General features: G+C 37.0%; 4 protein-coding genes across 4 annotated transcripts in view; 1 reads left to right on the top strand and 3 right to left on the bottom strand.

The window, feature by feature from the left end:
• Positions 1-23,913, bottom strand: part of LOC131692249 (phenoloxidase 1-like) — a 76,823-nt gene that overhangs the window by 10,919 nt on the left and 41,991 nt on the right. The gene's annotated exons all lie outside the window — the stretch shown is intronic.
• Positions 3,594-5,909, bottom strand: LOC131692248 (phenoloxidase 8-like). Its single transcript, XM_058979203.1, has 4 exons — positions 5,352-5,909; positions 4,215-5,298; positions 3,890-4,148; positions 3,594-3,832 (listed from the first exon to the last, which is right to left on the bottom strand). The coding sequence occupies exons 1-4, from the start codon at positions 5,874-5,876 to the stop codon at positions 3,631-3,633; spliced, it is 2,070 nt and encodes a 689-aa protein (XP_058835186.1). The 5' UTR covers positions 5,877-5,909; the 3' UTR covers positions 3,594-3,630.
• On the bottom strand, positions 6,073-6,512 carry LOC131692254 (uncharacterized). Its single transcript, XM_058979209.1, has one exon. It carries the CDS (start codon positions 6,423-6,425, stop codon positions 6,141-6,143), a length of 285 nt encoding a protein of 94 aa, XP_058835192.1. The 5' UTR covers positions 6,426-6,512; the 3' UTR covers positions 6,073-6,140.
• On the top strand, positions 20,959-22,590 carry LOC131692251 (RAB6-interacting golgin). The gene is made up of 4 exons (XM_058979207.1): positions 20,959-21,104; positions 21,165-21,627; positions 21,688-21,828; positions 21,887-22,590. The coding sequence occupies exons 1-4, from the start codon at positions 21,029-21,031 to the stop codon at positions 22,137-22,139; spliced, it is 933 nt and encodes a 310-aa protein (XP_058835190.1). The 5' UTR covers positions 20,959-21,028; the 3' UTR covers positions 22,140-22,590.

Genomic DNA, 23,913 nt, shown 5'->3' with positions numbered 1-23,913 from the left:
GCTATCTCTGAAGTACATGCGTGCATAGTTTCAAATTTTACTTCGACATCGACTTTTTCTAAAGTTGACTTCCCAGTAGTATTCTTGATTTGAATTATTATCGCTAATCCTAATGCCAAAGAACAAATAAAAACCTCACGAAAACGAACCGTTTGGGAAAATCATCATCATTACTGGAACTTTCATTTTCACGAAACTTTTCGATAACCTTCCGTCACTTGCGTTAATGCACTGGGTGCACAGTAGGGTGACAGGAAAAAAATTACCCCTATCGGCCCACCTCTGCGTCGATTCCTAGTCCCACCAGGAGTACTTGCACTAAATTTGGAGCAAATCGGACAAGTCTAACTACCGGACCAACAGGCCTGCAGTTTGTATGGGAATTTTAAACAATTTACATGGAGAAAACCCACCAGCACGCATTTTTGCCGCTAGGTGGCACTGTATGTATCGCATTATAACTGTAAGTGAAAATAAGTAAGATAATTTAATTGTGTACAACTTTGCCGAAGACTGCTAGTGAATTCGGCTTTGTTAAAAGAAGTTATTAAACTTTTAGTGAAGTGATGTCTGAGTCAGTTTTGCATGGGGCCTAACAGTGCATGGTTGTGTATCAGTACTCGATTCACACGAACTAAACATTTTTGTGAAATAATCTTTAGGTTCAGCTCAATGGTATGTTCAGAAGAATTATAGTAAATAATACGAGTCATGCTTTGATTAGAAAACTTTAGTTCCACCTGTGACCGCATAGAGGGCGCCAACACTAACTTTTCAACGGAGAGAGATAGAAATTTGGTGTCTTCTACAAAGTTATAGAACAGGCATTTTTCAGTATTTCTTCTGAACATCTTGATACTCTATCTCTCTTCTATGAAAAGTTAGTAGTGGCGCCCTCTATGCGGTCACAGATGGAACTAAAATTTTCTAACCAAAACATAACTCGTATTATTTACTATAATTCTTGTAAACATACTATTCGGCCAAATCTAACCATTATTTCACAAAAATATGTAGTTCGCAGGACTCGAGTACTGATACACAACCATGCACTACTAGGCCCCATGCAAAACTGACTCAGACATCACTTCGTTAAAAGTTTAATAACTTCTTTTAACATAGCCGGATTTACTAGCAGTCTTCGACAAAGTTGTAGATAATTAAAATATTTTTCTTATTTTCACTTACAACGATAATACGATGTATACAGTGCCACCTAGCGGCGAAAATACGAGCTAGTGAGTTTTCTCCATGTAAATTGTTGAAAAATCCAATATAAACTTCAGGCACGTTGGTCCGGTAGTTAGACTTGTCCGATTTGCTTCAAATTTGGTACAAGTACTTCTGGTGGGACTAGGAATCGACTCAGGGGTGGGCCGATTGAGTTTTCAAAAATTCATCATTTTTCTGGGCAGTCTAGTGCACAGTGCTCTAAAAATCTAGCGAAATCGTCTTAGGGCACCAGCGGGTCTGTAAAGAATACTAAAAATTAATTTCTATTCCATGATTTTCAGTTCAGCAATTCGAGAGATCGTGCTCACCGCAATCCATGAAAAATAGACTACGTTGTGAAGCGATGGTCACTATTTATTAAAAAAATCACGGTTAAATAAAAAATAAAACTATTAAAAAATTTCAAATAGTTTATAATTTTCACAAACTTATTAGGAAAAATTATTTAATAAGCTTTCGTAATATTCCGACAATTTATCAAAAGTCCTCATGATGTTTACAACAACAGGTTATCAATCTACGGATCAGATAATGTTATTGTAATATTGAATTAAATCAGTTTGCATCAATAAATTTTCAACTCCAATTCAATTTTTTTTTGGTGTGGGGGGGGGGGGCTGTATGGTGTTAAATCCCAAAACCTTCTCTTGGCTACGCCGTTGCTTGGAGTTATTTATTTCGCTTTTCATTTTCCGACATGTTTCAGATCGATCCGATGGTTATAAGTTAGAAAAATTGCAGTCAGAAGCTTCGCACAAATGAACATTTTTGCACTGATAAGTTATCAAGATCCTTCCAGACAACTTGGAAGTGTTCGGTGATTATTTCTAGCGGTTGTAGATAGAAAAATGAAATACAAAATTCGATTTATCGAAATAATGTTTGGCTTATTTCAATGGATTATTACTATATTGAACAATAAATAGGCGACAAAGAGTAATCCACAAACAACAAGCCATAACTTTTAAAGTATTCAAAATAGATATTTGAAGTCTTCAGTAAAGTTATTCGCAAAAGTAAGAGCTACAAATTTGCTGAAGGCATCATTTCGTTATAATCACTTCCAAGAAAATTTGTGAAAATATCTCACTCATAGGGGGATTAATCAGCAAAAGCACTATACCAAAAGAAAGGGCATATTATCTCCATTAAATTCTCCGAAGAAACTATTGACCTAAAATAAGCCGTTTTGGCGTTAATAATAGATTACATGTTTTTGGTCATATTTCTGGCAATGGGAAATGATAAAAATCTTTCGTCCGCATTTAATGTTAAATATCTCTTTTGATAATCGTCCGATTTCAACAATCTATAGCTTGTTCGAAAGGTATTCGTTAAAGCTGTCTAAAAACATATAAATTGTTAATCTATATTGTCAATTCCGGCAGATAATTTAAAAAAACTGCAAAAAACGCCATTTTTACGCATTCAAACATTCATATCTTAAAAACTAAACATCAGAATCAAAAACAAATTAATAGCGTTCATACTGTTTTTTAGTTCTTTCATTTAAAATTGGTTTGGATAAGATCGGTTCAGCCATTGCTGAGAAACACGAATGAGAATTTGTCCGTTACATACACACACACACACACACACACACACACACACACACACACAGAGACATTGTCCCAAATCGTCGAGCTGAGTCGATTGGTATATAAGACTCGGCCCTCCGGGCCTCGGAAAAAATCTTGAAAGTTTGAGCGAATTCTATACATTTCTTTTATAAGAAATGTAAAACCATGGAATTTAATGATTGAAACAAAATTCATAAGCGTGCAACCAAAGTTTGGAATTTACAGACCAACTAAACTGGAAGCTACACAAACAATGGTATACAAACAATCGCACCGATTCCACATGTGTGTGATAAGCAAACCTTTCCGCACACTTAAAATCATCTGTTCAAACAGCACCCGAATATACGATTCAATAATATGATTAAGATATTTCCGAAACGATTCATCCGAGTACCCTCGACACATCAAGTCAAATTTTTGCATTTTAATCTAACAGTCACGAAAGCGATGACAAATATTATCGTGCTTCTGTGGTTAAGCTCGATTATACCGTCACTGGCACTCGACACAAGTTACAGTGATACCCACAACGTTTATCTTCCAGGCCAATCGACCAAAATTGTGCTGAACACGCTGAATAAGATTGAAAAAGTTGCTGTGTCACCAGATGAACCGGAACGGATGCATTTCCTTACTGCGCCATTATTTCGAACCTGGCTGCCGATCAACGACCGCTGGGAGATCACATTCGATGTAAACGCTTTGTCCAGTGTTTATGATGACAAAATAACAAACGAGAAATAAAGTCAAATTGTGAAGGGATTTATTATGGGTTATTTTATTAAGCGTGAGAGTTGTGAGCTATAAAGGAAATTTAGGTACGTGCGATAGTTGTGTTGCTAAACTTCACTTGGATGGTGTTAGTTCTCATGTTCGAGTTTGGAGCAACAAAGTCTTGCAGCATGACTACTGAGGCCGCCGTTGAACGATCGAACGGGAAGCCCATAGCGCGTTTATCCGGGTACAGCTTGTCGCGTAGACCGCAGAACGAGTGGGCATCATCACAGGGACCAAGTCTAACATGAAATTATAGGATCAGAGACATGCGAAAAAAAAGACTTCACAAGACTTACTGATCGGTAGTTTGACTAACAGCATCGTCCGTGTAGTCCGTCACCATGGCAAAAATGTCAAACTGAACACCTTCACCGGCGGCTCCTTTTGGGACAAGCATGTGCTGCGGCCAACCACACCCACAGAAGCGGAACTGAGCCAATGCATTCGGATCAGTTGGCGTAGATGCTTTACCAACAGCGCGGAAGGTGCGATCGTATGGTATTGTGACGCTGGACTGATCTGATCGACGAACGATCGTGTTCGTACCAGGATTTACTAAAATTTAGATATGATAATACATAAGGTGTATATTAAAGTGCTTATAATGATGACTGAACTTACACGTAACAGTTGAGGTATCCATTTCGACAAAATACAATCGCTGTTCACGGAATGTAAGTGGCGTGCCACGCTCGTCCACATTGGGAGCTATCCAGATTCGCAAAGTACCTCGACGGACGGCTCCGGTATCATTGTTAACTTCCACTCGGAAAGAAAACGGAGCATGTTGCAGATGAGTGAATGAAGCGAATACATTGCCCTCTGGACCAAAGTCTAACCCGGAAGCAAGATCTACCTGCGATCTCTGCCAATAGGTCAGCAAAACGTTAGGTGGTGTATTAGAGCGGTTCAGTTGAACTCCAACTGAGTTTACAGTTATACCTGGGAACGATAACTGAGCAGGGCTGTATGGATTCAAACGATCTTTGTGACGACGAAAGATTTCATCGATCATTCCATGCCAACGATAGAATATAGGATCACGCATAGCCGTTGTTACGTCTCCCATTACACCGTAGTCCTCCAGGTAGCGGTAGTCTGGATCGTGAATGTACGCGATGACATTATGTCCCATATTATGCAAGCTTCCATACAACCGCCGGTTCGGGGTTAAGCTTGAAGCTTCAATAATATCACCCAAAATGTCAATTCCCTTCACCTCATCGAGTGTAATATTATTCCCGTTAGAATCCAGTATGAACCCTTGATCAATAGCTTCAAGAATACGATCACGCCACTGCTCCAAGTCCTGAACCTGAACGATCGTTCCATTGTCAATGCGATTAACATCTTGAAGAGCAATGTTGGCATGTCTTCCTGGATACGAGCGGTTGTTCGAACTTCGGATCATCTTGGGGAAATATGCCTGCGGTATTGTTTCGCGATAGTTGTTGAAGTGCTTTACACTGGCCAGTTGATTACAGAAACGTTCAATGTTGTAACGCGCAATCAGTTGACTGTGCATATAGAAGAACAATTCACCACGACGATCTTTACGAACAACCGCATCCGGACCATCACCCGGATAGACCAGATGCCAATGCCAGTGATGCATATTTACACCAATATCTTCGCGAAAGTACGCAAGCCGCTGTTCGTCCTCTCGATCGGAAGCAGTATAATTCGGTGGAACATCAATCACCATCTGCACAAAAAATCATTAATGCGATACTAGTCAGCAAAAAAGAAATTCCTTACTCGATTCGCCTGCTGGACGACGGATCCTTCTTCGCGAAGTTTCGGAAAAACAGCGGGATCTACAAACTGATCAGGAAACAGAGAGACGATCGATGGTATGTTGACATCCTTCGTATCCGGTCGATGCTGAATCGCTACCGCAAGAGCGTATTGGAACAGTACCGTGTTCAGACGATCTCTGCAGAAACTTGCGACGCTCATCAATGAAGCTACATCGGGCTGAGTGAGGAACAGATTGATCAAAGCGGCCGCTGCATCCCGATGCTTCGGTACAAACAAAGAGAAGGCTCCACGTCGATCGATTCCGTTGGCGAAGGAAAGATCTGGAGGTGCTACGCCTCGAACGGGAATCCTCTGTTCGGCATCATTCGTGAAGCGTGACTGCAGCTCGGCTCCAATCGGACGGTAACGGTCGGTAAGGTAATCATCCGGTAAATCGATAACGGTTTTGCCACCGTTTTTCGGTAGGAATGTAGGTTCCAATGGCCGCTGCAGGAGCGCCAGTAAATCATCCGAGTCCGTCATATTTCGGCTAACAAACTGGTTAATTAGAGCACTTTAACGAGGAGAAGTTTATTACTAACTTTTTTTGGGGGCAGAGGATTGCTTTTATAGTAGGTGTATAAAGTTCAAACCACAACGGCGTCGAAACCGCAGACTCACGCATTTATCAATTTTTTGGTCTACTTTCGGAGATGTTGAAATTGCTATTAAACTCTGATTTGTACGTTTAAATTATTTTGTTTTTATTTTTTATCGTCGTTCACATAAAACTAAATCCCGAGTAAATCACAGTTTGAACCCGTCCTGCAGCTTCTTGCCCAGTCCAGATAGTTCATCCTTGGCCTTGGCAGCAGCGTCCTTGACTTTTCCAGAAGCATCCTCAACCTTTTTGGACGCATCTTTTGGATCGGGTGTAGTTACAGCGTCCTTGCCCAGTTTAGACGCATCAGGTGCGTCGGTCTTAGCCTTATCCGCGGCATCCTTCACGCCTTTTGTGGCATCCTTGGCAGCATCCTGACAGTACACCGCACAGATTAAACCGACGAACAGAAGCACTAGAGCAAGTTTCATTTTGACTATTTTATTCCACTACTGGCTTCACTTCCACTACCGATTATTAGAACTTCCGAATGTTACTGGTGACTCCAGAATCGCCAACGCACTGTTTTATAGTGGCAAAAAAATCATCCAGAAATAAAACAATTAGCATCGATTAACATGTTAATGAGAACAACTAGAATCAGAATACAATTACAACCCGTGATTAAGCTGCAGCGGCGGATGGGGGAAATGGAAATTTCACTACATCTAGTGGCGATGAGCGAACAAAGAAACGCTCGAAAAATGTTTATTTCAGTGACTTCGCCCATCAGCCCTTGGCATAACTTCCTGCACTAAATACTAAACTTGCGAGAAGTTCCACGTGACGCTCTGGTTGTACGCGTGTTAAATTTTCCGCTACCGATCAGATATGTCGGGGGACTTGGCGCGTGATTGAGCGACCAATTAGTAGTTACTTTTTTGCGCACTGCATTTCCCGTCGTCGGAGAGAGGAGCAGCGCTTAGTCACGGGTACGAAAGCCATTGTGTGCTTTCCGGCGGCGAATGTCGAACCGCGCGGTTTTCTGATCGATTAGATCTTACGAGGGATTATTATCGTCTCGCTGCTTGTTTCAGAATTGTAATGTTTGCATAATAAGTTAAACGTCGGTTGTTATTGTTTTTTTTACTACGCTGCAGCTACTCACTATATTATGCGGCACGGCATCAACGACGATCAATGAATAATGCTAAATAAAAGGAAAATTGCGCTGACACAGTACAGCAGAAGGAAGCAAAATTCTCCAAGCTTTGTCGTCTGGAAAACAGTTATTGGCATGTTTAGAAAAGTTAAGCTGGATAACAATTATTGGGCACTAGAATTAATTAGAAACGGTAAATATTGGGACAACCGGAACAACGGTTTAGCGCGAGGTAAACCTGTATGGTTGCAGAATCACAGGCAAACAGATATAACACTCTACATTTCACTATCGCCCCATTTAGAATGTTTTACATTTCTTAGAAAAGAAATGTATAGAATTCGCTCAAACTTTCAAGATTTTTTTCCGAGGCCCGGAAGGCCAAGTCTTATGGACCAATCGACTCAGTTCGACGATTTGGGACAATGTCTGTGTGTGTACGTAACGGACAAACTCTCATTCGTGTTTCTCAGCAATGGCTGAACCGATCTTATCCAAACCAATTTTAAATGATAGACCTATCACACAGACAGAACGCTATTAAAGGGTTTTTGATTCTGATGTTTAGTTTCCAAAATATGAATGTCTGAAGGTGTAAAAATCGCGTTTTTTGCAGTGTTTTAATTTTGCTGCCGAAATTGACGACGTAACTAAACAATTTATATATTTTTAGAAAGCTTATACGAATACCTTCCGAACGGACTATTATAAAAAGAGATATTTAACATTGAATGCGGACGAAAGATTTTTATCATTTACCATAGCCAGAAATAAGACCAAAACATTCAATGTATTATTAGCGCCAAAACGGATAATTTTAGGTCAATAGTATCTTCGGAGAATTTAAAGCATACAACATGCCCTTTCTTTCAGTATTGTGATTTTACTGTTTAATCCCCCTAAGAGTGAGATATTTTCATAAATTGACGCTGAATTTATTGACGCTGACTGACTTAATTCAATATTACAATGATAATTATCTGATCAGTACATTGATATCACAGTTGTATAATAACATCAATATCAAATACCTGCCTAAAAACATTCCATTAGAAATTCATTCCAGAGTTCTGGAATCAATCATAATCATAATCATAATTTCCTATAATATTGAGTTCAGTTTTGAAGGGGTGTACTGCAATATGGATTAGGGTCATTTTTAATAGGAAGCGAAACTAAAAATTGCTTTAATGTCTATGAAACTTGGAACTGCTCACCGAAAAATTGCATAACTTCCAACATTTGTTGAAAATGTTTTAATATTGGGAATGCGTCGAGTTGAGACGAAAACGTTATAGAATTAATAACGAGAAAACCACCTCCAAAAGTAGGGGAATTAATGAAAAATGGCGTTTTCCGTTCCGCCAATTTAGCATCTTCGATGAATTTTACAAACATTAAATAGCACATCTACCATATCTTAAATATATAATATGTATGTATCTCCGCTAACTACTTCTAAACTACAAGTCCAATCTTGATGAAAATTGGCATACGTATTCTTCCCCCAGAAGATGTTCATGTCATGGTTTTTTTTTGGGGGGGGGGGTACACTGAGCTTAAGGGGTGGGGTTGTTTTTTAGGCAAATGATTATTTTTATCTCCATATTTATTAGTATTTGACATATGTATTTCTCCCACTGAGCCAATGGTTGATGGGAGTGAACCACTAAAAGGGGGAGTGGGTTCTGAAGTAATCCTTTTTTTATTTCTATTATAGATGTTTTAACCTTAAGGTCATTCGCCTCTTCAGGATAAAAAAATCTGTTATGAAAAATTTCTAACCCTATGTGCGGGGTCAGGACTCGAACCCAGGTGCGCTGCGTGCAAGGCAATCGATTTACCAACTACGCTACGCCCACCCCTGAAGTAATCCTTATCTATTCATTCAATGTGATTATTAGCGATGAATTCAATTTTGACATAAGTATTCCTTCCACTAAGGAGATGGTCATGGGGTGGTTTTTGTGCACGATGGGGCGGGTGAGAAGTACCTAAGCCGAGGAAAGGGAGAGGGGGGGGGGGGTTACTGAAGAACTTTTTTAGCTATATATATATATATATATATATATATATATATATATATATATATATATATATATATATATATATATATATATATATATATATATATATATATATATATATATATATATATATATATATATATATATATATATATATATATATATATATATATATATATATATATATATATATATATATATATATATATATATATATATATATATATATATATATATATATTATATGGATTTGGCATAAGTATTTCTTCCACCAAGAAGGTGGACATGATTGTTGGTTTCGAAATCTGAAGGAGAGTTTCTGATGCAATATCTATCAATTACTTAAAAAATCTAAAATTTTGTTGCATGTATGTTTACCAGCACATAAATGGAATGGCAAGAATTTTTTTGATAGAGATCTATTACGCGAATTATAATATAATACTGATGAACGCATATAAATCTATGGATTATCGTGTTGAATTATTTAATTTAGTCGATCCACCATGCTTTCAGGAGTATTGGTTTTATACGTAACCTACCCAGCAGTCTCCGTCAGACGAAGGTTTTTATATTTAATCGAAAGAACAAAGTTCTTTCTACGAATTTTTGCGATTAAGGAAGTTGCTTAAGGTGTAAACTGACCTAAAAATATTCGAAAATTGACAATAACTTTGTGGTTTCGAGAACTACAGATTCATCGTTTTTATAAAAAAATGTGTATTTTATCGCTTTTATCAACTTTGTAGAAGACACTTTTAATAATAAAAAGTAATCGTAAAAAGTTATATTCGAAAAATTGTTTTAAGGGGTCTATCCCAAGCAAACCTACATATCTCGCTACTATTACCATATAGAGCTTTAGTATTTTCAGTAAAGTTTTTCACAATAATATTTTCTAGAATTTTACTGAACACAGCGAGCTTCTTGCTAAATTATTTGCGGAAATACATTTTTTATTTCACTTTTAGGGGATTAATCACTCAATTCATTATATCAAAAGATGCATCTATGTATATCTAGAAACTGCTTCGAAAAAATCCAGCCTTCAAAATCAATGGTTCAGAAGTTATTGAATTTTGATCGTGAAAACGTCGTTTTGCAACACTGTGCACCGCATGTGTTGCAATTGAAACTTTGTGTGCCTATTACATTAGTTACTGCGCAACATCGACCCACCGCAACTGTGCTTTGGTTGAAAAATTTCATTTAAGCGACCATTGTAACTATAGAAAATATAAAGAAGCAGATGTACTGCTGCCTCGAATTCGAATGATACCAAGGGATTTCAAACGATTGTGTGTAGGAAACAAGAGCAATTTATTTAATTATGCTCCAGGTGGTCAAACTAAGAACAGTGTCTATCCGCGAGAATTACAATAACATACTTCTTTGTGACAAGAATATTTGTTATTTTTAGTATATTTTAAATATTTCGTTTAGTCTTGATGAGTGTAGCGAAGCGCACCGGGTTACAGCTAGTCATTTTATAAAATAATTTTGGCGTTATATCCTCCAGGAAGTATTTATAGCGAACTAGCTAATACCCATCGCGCGTTGCTGCGATTTTCAACGAAATAGGAGGAAAACGCAATTTGTTCCAAAGCGCCATCTGGCGGGCAGATAATCTCCAACTAATAGCACACAAACACGCCCCGTAACAAATCAAAACTGTGTATAAATTTTTACGGAAATCGGTTAAGCCGTTCGGAAGTCTATAAATCATATACATACAAACTTTGACTTATATATATATATATATATATATATATATATATATATATATATATATATATATATATATATATATATATATATATATATATATATATATATATATATATATATATATATATATATATATATATATATATATATATATATATATATATATATATATATAGATAGATAGATTTGCCCTTCAAACAAATTTTGTTCCAGACTTAATGTCTTCAGCAAAATTTTGGGGAGTGCTATTACAAACCACTTTGTTAAAGACATGAAGGCTCCTTGTTTTCAATGTATTAACATATTTTAGGATATTTCTATTTAATTTTAAAAATAAATTATTATGATTTTACTGTTCATGAAAAATCTCTTCTATTGTTTATAAACGATAAAATTTACATTTTATCCAAAGCTTGAGTTTGTGAAGCTCACAATAGAAAGTTATTTTAGAAAAAACTAGATTAAGGAACACTTAGTAAATATCATTTTATAACTCGGTATACTCCATATAGTATTCATGCCTACAATAAAGTTGTTTTAAATGAAAGTCTCAACGAATTCGCTAAAGACAGGAACTCCTATAATTTTTGGAAAAAATGATTCTTCATAATTTTAAAACTTCAAATATGGCGGTTTCGTAATTTGGGCAGTAAGTTGTATTTTCACCAAACCCCATCAAACCAAAATAAATAAATGAATAAAATAAATAATACATTGAAGACCCGATTTGATCAGCCTCATAATAATAATCTATAATCAGAAATAGTTATTAGACAACATCAAGGGAAGGAAAGAATATTTTAACAGCTTCAGTTTATTATGAAGAAAAAAACGTCGATATTTTGTTAATGTCCCTATTTTACATTTTACACCAATATACACCATGGAGATGATAAAAACGAGTCTTTACTGTATTAATTATTCACAGTAATAGGTACATCTAATTTTCTGAGGATATTTTCTTTCAATTGCATTGAAATACACCAACGTTTAGGTAGTTTTCAAGGGGTTATTTTATCGATTTCTTCCAAAATTAGGCGAACCTATTCCCACTCGTGCGATAGTTTATGTTAAAAGGGTATCCTAAATTAATTGGTATAATTAAGGGTTTATATGTTGCAGATAGAGAAAATTCATAAATTTTCAGCTTTTCCTACACAATATTACAAAAGCTTATTAAACAACTGTTCCTATTAAGATCATGTAATTTATAAAGCATTTGACAATTTTTAATAGAATTGACGGAAGGTTATCGTAAAGTTTCGAGAAAAAGAAAATTCCAGTAATGATGATGATTTTCCCTAACGGGTTTCGAGAGTTTTTTATTTGTTCATTGGAATTAGGATTAGGGATAATATTTCACATCAAAGATACTACTGGGAAGTCATTTTTAGAAAAAAATCGATAGCGAAGTAAAGTTTGAACTATGCACCCATGCACTTCGAGGTAGCAAGATATCAATAGCTGAACTTTCAGTGCTTAATTCTAAGCCTCGTTCAAAATTTGAGTAAACGCTATTGAGTATGAACTTCAAATCCATTCGAAAGCTTGTTTTTCGATTTTTTGACTCAGCACAACATACATAACCCCTTTAGGAAAATACAGTTTTCCCTACACAATGCATTGATTGAAGAATTTATATATGTTATTACCGGAGCATTAGCAATAGTTCGTTTTTAATTCTATTTTATAGGCCATTTTTCCGCTTTTCCATTAAATTGGTTTAATCTTTGAGATTTCTTGCACTGATGTTGTCCTATGCTAATTTGAGCGATTCTTTGAGTCATGCCACTATCCCATATAGTATGTGTTATCAAAAACATCGTGAAGCATCAAGTTCTAAATGTTCTCAATCGATATAATACCCGAAGAAAGCGATTAGAGTTATAAGAAATGTATCATCACGCTGTTAGGAGGATTAAAAGCGTTTTTTTTTAAATCTTTTAGTGTGCAGGATCTTCACAAACAGCAACCCAACGCTACTGTTCAATCGTGTGCGTAATAATAGCCGAGGAAAAGATTTGTTTCTAGTGCAGGTTTTACATTAGTTGTAAATGTCGTTACATCATATAAAATTTCTTATAAAAGAAATGTAGCGGAACCTGGGGCTGTTGAGACCGGCGTGGGGGGAAATGATGCAGACTCCCTCGATTTATCAGAAAAATGCAAGACTCTCGTTTATATTCGTGTAAGCCCCATTATGAAACATTAATTTTAACAGATTAATCTTAAAGAAGAAAAATAGAATTCTCATTGATATGTGACATCATTCCAGTTAGGATTAATTTTTCAAATAATTTACTAATAGAAGAGAGTAAACTAATTCGTTGATAGCTAGATGCTTCTGCTGGATTTGTATCTGGCTTCAGAATTGCAATAACCAATGGCGTAGCCAGGGGGGTTCGGGGGTTAACCCCCTCCCCCCAAACCAAAATAAATAGAACTGAAAAAAAATCTAGAGATGACCAGTTTAATTGAAAAAAACAGTTAATATTTAATGTTTAAATAATAATTTTGGAAGTTTAATCAGTTAAATAGATCATTATATTGAGAACATAATGTTTCTAACATCACGGAGACTTTTGGTAAATTGTGGGAATGGAATCTTGTAGCTGATCTTATAGTTGACAAATCATGTCAATATCAAATAAAATACCTACATGAAAACATCCACATAGAAACTGATAAAAAATGGCGTTTTCCGTTGGCATCTAGTAAGTCATGATCAGCTTTTATGCGCATTTGATTTTCTTTCGTACTATCAATTATTTGAATAGCCTAAGCAGGATTGGAAATGAAGAAAATTAAACAAAAATTCAATTTAGTGGCTACCTTTGATGTACATTTGTGTACAGGATTGAATGGCGTAATACAAATTTACTTACAAGAACTCGTTCCTTAATTATATACTTTAATAGCAAAGAAAAGTAAAATAAATTTACGAAATCAGTTTCTACGGTTAATACAGAGCTTCGAAACCGTCAGCTTTGAAGGTTTAGTATTTTCGAAAAATTATGCAACGTAAAACATATTCATATAAAATAAGAATGAGAATAATTTCGTAAATATCGTTTTATATTTCGATGTGCTCATAGAGCTTTCATACAGCTGGCAGAGCTTAGAACAACGTACTTTCAGGAGCAGAAACACCATCAACTGGCCCTCAAAACAACACGCGCAAAAATAATCGAAAAGGATAAAACGATTATAGACCTTCGACGTGCGTGTGATTTTCTACAAGATGTAAAGAAAGAATAGATAACAAAGCGAACAAAGTTAGAATTGAGCAAAATATTCACTCCAAACCAAGTCAACTTATTGATGGGATAAGAAAAAAGTTCATTGGTCGTCGGAGGAGCTTGCGTTATCATTTACCAGGTTTAAGTTGAGCTGCACTCACAGACAAACAGACATAACGCTATTGTTAGTCATTACTCACATGAAAAAACAAATTTCGTTAGTGTGCACATTTCACAGTGTGTTAATCGTTTACTAGTAAAAAATCATAGTGGGTGACGAATCATCTGCAATTTTAAAATTTAACTACGAAAAACTAAGGATTTATTATAAGTGTTATATCTGTTTTTCGATACATTTATTACTTAACTAACCGTACACTGAAACGAATACCATGGTACGCACTACTATATTAGAGGTTTAAATTGAAAAGACGGTACCAGTGGATTTTGGTAGACAATACATCATGTTTGACTTGAGCACGATTCCTGTCATTTGTACCATGTCCATTAGAGTGGCCCAAAGTTGCATGAAAAAAATGAAAAGTGAGGAATTTCAAACCTTGCACCTGTATATGATAGTTTGGGTGGCTAATAAGATTCCCTGTAAATTTAAGCTCATTTGGTACACTGGAAGTGCTTCCGCAAATGGCTCAAAGTTTGTATGGGAAAAATTAACCAAATGTATGGAGAAACGCACCAGTTTCACATTTTCAGATCTAGGTGGCGCTGTATTCGATCAATGTTTTTCGTGAGAAAAATTAAGAATCTTCTTGTAACAACAAATCGACTCATGAAGATTGCAAGTCAATCCAACAAAAACTGACAAAGTTATAAGCGCGCAAAGTTGAGGGTGTCATGTGCTGTAGTTGGGGTGGCTCTGTCGAAAGTGAAAAAAGCGGCTTATGGTGAACGCACGATTTGCAAGAGGTGGATAACTACATGAATTTCAACTTTTAATAACACGAAATGCTGACCATTTGGAAGGGTATATCTTCGGCAAACTAGATCAGAATTTCAAGGGCTTTCCGATGAATGATGTCCATGTTGACATAGAAATATGGTATTTCTTACTATTTCTTGTTAGTATAACAGTATTTTGTACAATACCTGCATTTTCATCCAATGGTGATAATTAGCATTAACATGGTTGTTTTAAAAATAGCTAGCTGATTGAAATAACTATTGGTGATTACTATTTTATAGTAATGTAGAATTTCGGTATATAACTAGTATTTTTTTTAAATTACACCTGAAACTTTTTTTATAATTTCCTTTATTGAATCATACATACTTGAGGCAGGTATCGCGTAAAATTTGTCTATTTATTTGGTCACCGAACTCATCGTGGAGCGTCTTTTCATCCAACTGTTTGAAAAACGGAGCTATGATGACAAAAATTTGTAATGAGCAGTTTGCAGTTAGCATATAACAAGATCTTACCTAGAAGAATCGCTTACTCCATACTCATGGAAAGTTAAATCGTTAAAAATCTCAGTATTGGTTTTTAGTATCATGACTTGTTATAATAATACATACCGATGTTATAATGCGGGCCATGAACGTGCTAGTTTATCGCAATATTAACTTCATTTGCGTTGACCTAATAAACACAACTTTGGGGAATACACTAAAAAGATATGTTTTCGGTCATATGCACGCGGAGAGAATATTTTTTCATTAAATGGCGGACAGCATTATTAGCAGTAGCACTAAAAAATTACTATGTTCATAGTATTTTCAACGGTAAAACATGTTTAGTTACAACACTGGCGACTCCTGTCATTATTACTAGGTTCGTGGTAAAACTGATAGAAGTCCGTAGAGCTTCAGCAATTGAACCAGTAAGCACAGTAAAATCGTAAATTTTAGTAGTTATTTTAACTATGAATTAAAGATTAAGTTGAATACACAAAATAGTAAGAACTACAATGACTATTTCTCCGCTTGCATGGTAATTCAAATATTTTCAGGTAATTTGAAAATCATTCATAGCAAATTTTATTATTTACTGAGCATAGTATTTCCTACCATGACTATGTAGTTATTATTGCTTTGAAAGTTGGATTTTTGATGCACTTCGCAATGACACTTTTTTCACGGTTGCCAAATGACATGATAAGAAAACGACAAAAAATTAACTTTTTCCATCAAATTTATTGTGAAAACCGGGATACTGGCAGCCATGCTAACCTTCCAGCTACTAAAAGTAAGAAGAAGTTTGTTTTTGACACTTTTCTATGTCAATAATTTGTCAGGTCGAAGGAATTGCACTTTTGATCAGAATTTTGTTTCATCACAATTTTATACTGTGTAGTTCGATTTGGTGGGAACTGTGCAATAATACCATGTCACTCTTTTCAGTGTAGGGTACTTTGTTTGAGCTAGGTTCGGAAAGTAACGCTATGTAACACAGCACATTTTGCCCAATGCAAAATCAATCAAAATACGCTGTGTTACAAGCGTTACGCCAGCTCGACCAGAATGACATTTTGTGCGCCCTTTGTTTACTTGGCTGATCAGCTGTTCTTTAGAAAACCTATGAACAGCTGATCAGCCATGTCTCGACAAACATATGATTACGGCTTAAAAGCCAACCGTCAAAATTTTCTTTGAAAGAAAATTCCGGGAAAACCGTTAATGGCTAAACACAGTATACAACAGTTAATGAAAGAGAAAACTTTTCTCTTTTGATTACTACAAACATCTGCGATTGATGAGTAACGGTTTGTCCAAAATTTCCTTTCAAAGAGAATTTTGACAGTTGGCTTTTAAGCCGTAATCATATGTTTGTCGAGAAGTAAACAAGAGCGCACCAAATATCATTCCGGTCGAGCGGGGGCTTGGAAAGTACCGCTATGTAACGCAGCGTGTACTGGTTCATACGTTGCGTTACATAACGTTACTTTCCGCTCAAGCTTCTCAACCAAGACGGATATAGGTCAAGAACAAGACAGATACAGGTGTGCACATTTTTTTCTGTGTGTGAGTGCGGTTGACATTTTTCTTTGATGAAGCCGAAAAAACAAGAGGATATAACCCAGTCAAAAAGGGCGAGTTGCTGGCTAATGGGGGGCTATTTGCCAACTCGGATGCGCTAATTGCCCTTCAATTGGCCAGCAAATTGCCGGCAGTTAGGGGGCTATTTCAAATGCAACATTTGGGCGATTTGCCGCCGTCATTTTTTTGCCGCCCAACCCGTCCTTAACCCCACGGAACGCGCTATTTAATAGCCCTTAATTGCCTAATATTAAAATTAACAATAATACTTATTATCGGATTCATTATCTACTCACATATACTTACCAGTATACTAGGTAATCACCACCAACTTATAGGAAGAATCAAAGGTGAAATTGGTATTGCACACTAAAACTTATCACAATCTGACGTTCATTAAGACTTTATGTCAGAGATCTTGTTCTACTATACTTACACACGATTCCACAATTTTCTACATTCGTTGGCTAAATGAAGTGCACTAGACAAACAAAATACAAGTGAGAACACACCAATTGTTCAAAAAACAATTTTAAGCTTAAGCCAAACATGAACCGCCATGTTTGAAAAACGCAAAAAACAACCAAGTCCATTTCAGCCGCCAGAAAATTTGTCTAAGTATTGAAATTGCCTTTAAATCGCATTCGCAAATTGCATTTGTCCCTAGGGGCAATTAGCACAGGCGAGTTGAGTTAAACGTCAAACTTTTTAAATCGCCTGACCATGTTCGTCCGCATTTTTTTGACAGGGAAAGAAGAAAAGCTCAAACAGTTGACGTAGCGGGCCCTTCTGTTGCCATAAGTTTTGTTTCGATTCGGTCATAGTCAATTTAATCCGTTTTTTTTGAGGTAAAAAGTGTCCATAAGTGATCGATCGATAGATCCGAAGTGAAGCTCGGCCTTCTCTAATTTTTCATCGCGCGCCAAAGAATCAGGATGCTCGTTCGGATGTTGATGTTTACTTCAAGGGGCCCGACCGCCATGCTTAACTTTGCAAGTATAATACTAATACACTCAAAAGTGTCAAATGTTCCGACCTTTCTCTCCATCTTGGATACAGGTGTGCACATTTTTTTCTGTGTGTGACTGCGGTTGTCGATTTTCTTTGATGAAGCCGAAAAAACAAGAGGATATGAAGAATAAAAGCAAAAAAATGACGTAGTGGACATTTATGTTGCCATAAGTTTTCTTTCAGTTCGGTCATAGTTAATTTAATCGGTTTTTTTGAAGTAAAAGGTGTCCGTAAGTGTTCTAATAGGTAGATCCGAGGTGAAGCTCAGCCTTTTCTCACTCTTCATCGTGCGCCAGAGAATCAGGATACTCGTTCGTTCACTTGAAGGGTCCCGGCCGCCACGCTTAATTTTGCAAGTATTAAACTAATACACTCAATAGTGTCAAACGTTCCCACCTTTCTCCCATCTTGTTTCTCATCCAGTGCTACAAAATTTCAAAATCAGTTATTGTGCCTTGCAGGATAATCGCTCGATATGCGATTATATAAAAGCTCAATTGAGATAGGCGCGTGACAACCGCCTATATAAATTTATAGGCAGCTTTTTCCTTGAAGCTTTCGAAAAGCACACAGCTGGTAGAAAAATAAAGCTCCACTGAAATCTGCTTGCGGAGCAGCTGCGGCTATATTTGATGCGCCTTTCAGATGCCCGCAATGTGAGATTTTATTATAAGCGCGACAATACCTATTACACGCAGAAGAATCAGAACTTTTTGAGTCAACAAAACGTTTAGTTGAATCTCGTTTTACGTGGCGAATAACTGTTTCAAACAAAAATGGCCGTTTTTCGAAAGCATGTATTTGGTTTAGTTCAACAAATACTTCTGTTTACATTTTAAATAGAAACATTGTTGAATCAAAATAAAATTCGTTAGATCTAACTGATCCCTTTGTTAAAAATCAACAGAATCTTTGTTTAATTTCAATTAAATTTGAGTTGTTCTCTCCTTTGGTTAATACAAAAGATTTGTTTTTGTTTCTTCGAACTTGTTCGTGCGGTTAAACTTATCATGATTTTGCTGTTTCAAACGATATATTTGTTGAAACTACTGAAAAGCCAACAAAAGAATTTGTTGGTAATTTCAACCAACAGGATTGATTAAATCAACCCGGAGTTTTGTCACTATATCAAACTGGAAAATTGTTATTTAAAACCAAAATTTGCTTATTTTTACTAATTTTTTTCTGCGTGTAGGTTCTTTACTAAAACAGTTAACCTCACTTTTCTTGACAGTTCGTTTGTACCTAGGGGCAGATCACTCTGGAAATGCATAAAAAATTTGCATCAAATCAGAAGAAATACATTTAATTTCCATTTTTGCATCAACTTTGCACTCCCTCGCAGAAAAGTTTGTTCAACAAACGTCCTACGCTGTTCGACCTTGCTCGACGTTTTGTGTAATGTAGGGCTAGTTTTTTCATAGGGTTTCGACGTCTTACACGCAACGCAAAAGACATTGCACGTAACGCAAAATACATTATGAATTTCTATTTTAATGGAAGTGAATGCATTTAATTTCGCTGATTTTAAAAAATGCATCACAAGTGATCTGCTTCTAGGTTTGTACTGTTTACATGGACTTAGACAAAATTTGTGGACGACTAGATTCCCTTGAAGCAAATCGCAAAGAATTTTTCTAAAGCGTACCCTACACGAGCAGAAATATTGTCAATAAATTGATTATTGATCAATATATTGATGGCTTAAGGGCATCTTTAAAATATTGATCATGTAGAAATCAAATGGGATTGACGTATTGAAGCGGTTATGTCAATATTTTTATTGACAATATTCTTGTCTCGTGTGGGGTCCGCTTAAGTTCATGTAAACAGTACAAGCGAACTGTCAAAAATTAACACTAGTTCATCGGCAAAATACCACCGCAGCTGGATAAGTCAATGGCGAAAACAAGTGGATTTATTCGGGGATCACTCACACCGCTCGTGTAAGATTCATCTTTCGAATACCAAAGTACCACCTTAGCCACACCTGTCTATATACCTATTAAGCGGCCCTTACACGTTCAATATTTTTTCAATACAATAAGCAATATCGTCAATACTGTCGATATTGCTTCAATACGTCAATCCCACTTGAAATGCACATCGTCAATACCTCAATACTTCCATTACACGTACAATACTTTTGTCAATACTCTCTAGTATTGACAAAAATATTGAACGTGTAAGGGCCGCTTTAGGTCTATACTACAATTAACCAGTACACGGTGCGTTACATAGCGGTACTTTCCGAGCCCCTGTTCGACCGGAATGACATTTAGTGTGCACTTTCTTTACTTGGCTGATCAGCTGTTCACAGGTTTTTTAAAGAACAGCTGATCAGCCAAGTAAACAAAGAGCGCACCAAATGTCATTCCGGTAGAGCTCGTGCTCGGAACGTAATGCTTGTAACACAGCGTATTTTGTTTGATCAGCCCCCTGTCAAGGACGACGTCTCTGTACAGCCAGCATCACTGCCATGAAAATCAAAACATAAATTTTGAATCGAATATTTAAAAGCTGTAATTAGTTACTAAATGTTGATTTTCTGAATAAGATGGTATTATATCATCCCACAAGATGCAAAACTTCGTGTGGAATGCTTGAATATCGTGTATAGTGCCGAACATAATTCTTTGTTTGGGGCTTTATAGCTATAACGCCCCATATATGTTGGTCGCTGTCAAACTCCATATGATGGTATAGGGTTGCCAGGCGGCTGTGATTGATGGATCGGCAACAGTAAATCTGGCAGTAAACCAACAGCTATAGATTGGAAAATAACGCTACATAACGCAGCATATTTTACTTCATATTTGTGGCTTTGACATTTTACCCATTTTACGAATTATGACACCTGTCAGATTGTGTCACGTAAACAATATTTTTAGTATTTTTACTCTGCGTAAACATAATACGTGATTGCGATAATGTCTAAGAATTTTGTTGGTTTTTCTGACGACGATATTTACAAAATTACGCGACAAAGCAATGGAAAAGATGCCGGTATGTTATACAAACATCAATAATTACCAACTCGTTCAAATATGTATATCTTGCTTGCAGGAAAAAATCTTTTACGTCCCCATCAAAAGCCTGTGCGACTAGGTGAAAGAGTACCCGTCGCCAAGAAAGCTGCTGTTAAGGAGCATGTGCCGGAAATTGCTGCCGATAGTAGTACAGCCACTAGTGTCGACTCTAGTATCTACCCTAACCACCCAATACAACAGGCGGTCGCATTCAAACCATTGCCGGTTATGATGAACGCTCCGGAAGATGAATCCATTTTGATACTGCCCAAACAACAACAGACAGCAGCTGCTTCTGCTCTGACTATGCCGAGCGTTCCATCTACATCAAACAACCTAATACTTACTGAGCTACCAGCTCCCTCGCAGATAAAAGCTACCTCGGAAAAGGTTACCCCTTTTAAAGGGATGTCTTTGAAAGATTTTGAGCAGCAAAGAAGACTGATGCAGGAACAGAATCTTCAAAAGCGAGAAATACTTCAGAAAGCAATCGATCAATAGTAGTTTACGTTTGATATCACAATTTGATTAAGATAATAATTTTAACAAACATTTTTCAGTACACAAAAGACTGCAGCCGAAGCAAGCAAACTTCAGGAGATCAAAGAAGAACTGGGAAGACTTGATTCGGAGCTGGCCTCCGATGTGGCAATATTGAGGAAACAGATCGATGCTGCTAGCTTGCATTTTTCCAATGTTGAGTAAGTCAATTCAATAATTTCCCATAAATTAACCGAACTGACGAAAATTTGCTTTTAGGAAAAATTATCTTAACATCGAGAATCTCTTCCTTAAGGCAAAAGTCGAGCTTCATCAAGCCCACGAACGAAAAGAAATGCTGACGGAGCACCTTTGTACTATCATTTCGCATAACGAAGAACGCAAAGCTAAGCGACTATCCGAGCTAATGGAAAAAGTGGGCCTTTCCATGAATGGTGACTTCGATGATACACTCAATACGGATGATTCTTCGTCGGTGGTTTCCTCTAGGGTGGATGTGGCAAAAAAATGACGCCTCAAAAGCATCACTACCCACCATACACCAGCAATAACGTACTACTTTGATATGGATACAACCGATAACCAAAAAAACTTATGCTTATGATGGATCTTGCAATTGCCGATATTTTTATCTTCCCGCATTCTTACTCTGACACAAACTAGCTGTTGATTAATGTTATATTGTGATTGTAATTCTTAAAAATTCTCAAATATTTATTCGCCTCCTACTGCTATCGTATAATTTACTCATTGTGATTAGACATTTGAATCTAATTCCTATTAGACTTCTCAAAACGTTATACCGAATAGCAATCACAAATTAATGATAGATAAAACAACTTTGATATGGTGCTGAAAAGAGTTTCACACTTGTAGTGGCATCCAGTAGGGAAACTAAGCGAACAATAATAGCAATAACTGATTAAAAGTATTGTAATGCATTTTTATACCATTAAATTTATTAAATATATTTTTATGAAGATTCTACTTAAACTTTCCCGTCTAAAGTACCTATTTCTTTTCATATATCTAACCATAATGGCTAAGATGATACGCTAGAAATTTTTGGATGGCCCGGCAGGTAGAAAAGACGCTTTACTGCATTTACCATACCGCGTAAATTAAAAAATCCGCGAATATTTCAAAAACCGCCTAAATTTCAAAATCCGCGTAAATGAAAACCGTGAAAATATGCAAGTCTACTAAATAATTATTTTTCGATAAATTTGTAGCAAAATGCTCTCTTCTTTGATCTTGCTGTTATTCTTAATCCAAAACCTGATAATTGCATAACCTAAGGCGATTTTATGGCACACTTTTTGGAAAACCCGACAGAAAACAAAACTAGGGCCCCTATCATTGGTTCGAATCAAAACTCGTCGAAATATCACGTGACGATTGGTTCATCCGGAGTGTTCATTTGGGCTGGATGTTGTTGGCTTGAATTAAAACTTGTCGAAAGTAAACAAAGTTAATACCGTAGCGTCAAACTGGTTCCCAGGTGGAGAAAACGTTAGAGTTCAACAGGATGCTGGAGATTTGCTAGAAAATTTTATTTCCTTAGATTAAATTTTAGGAAACTTCCCAGTTAAGCTCAACCGGAAAGCTGGCTAGTTCTAATTCGCATTCCGGCTCCAGTGACACAACTGATTAGAACTAGCGAGAATTTCGGCTCATTTCCGGTTGAACTTTACTGGGTTCCGGTGACCATTCGATACCCTTCAGGAACCTCTGTTTAAGGTGGACTATTAGGATGCGGTTATGCCGCATAAGCGAGGCCTAGGAACCGAAGCGGCACGAAGCCGCTGAGGATCCACCGGTCGAGGTTGCCGCCGACCCGCAGTGGGAAGCAAGCGAACCTGTAATCCACTTGTTTGCCCGTTTTACTCAAACATAGGCGCTATCCCTAGTTTAAGTCCGACTGAGCGATAGCGAAATCAGACAGCGCGGGGAAAAGCGATCCACATTGGGTGGTGGAATCAAAATAAAATTGCAAACGCTAGCAAAATGTAAACACAAATGAACACCCCGGATGAACGTATTGTCAATTGTCATTTCGACCAGTTTTGATTCTAGCGAACCACCCAACCACATCGCTGTGGCGCGTTCTGGAACTAGGGGGGGGCAAGCGAGTGGATCACAGGTTTGCTTGCTTCCGACGGCGGGTCGGCGGCAACCTCGCCCGGCGGATCCTCAGCGGCTTTAGGCCGCTTCAGTTCCTAGGCTTCGGTTAAGCGGCTAAGATGCATTTTACTGGTCCACCTTAAACAGAGGTTCCTGAAGGG

The sequence above is a fragment of the Topomyia yanbarensis genome, chromosome 3 (genome assembly GCF_030247195.1).
Source record: "Topomyia yanbarensis strain Yona2022 chromosome 3, ASM3024719v1, whole genome shotgun sequence".
NCBI classification, from domain to species: domain Eukaryota; kingdom Metazoa; phylum Arthropoda; class Insecta; order Diptera; family Culicidae; genus Topomyia; species Topomyia yanbarensis.
Note: the sequence above shows the minus strand (reverse complement) of the source record. Positions and strands in the feature narration are given on the sequence as shown.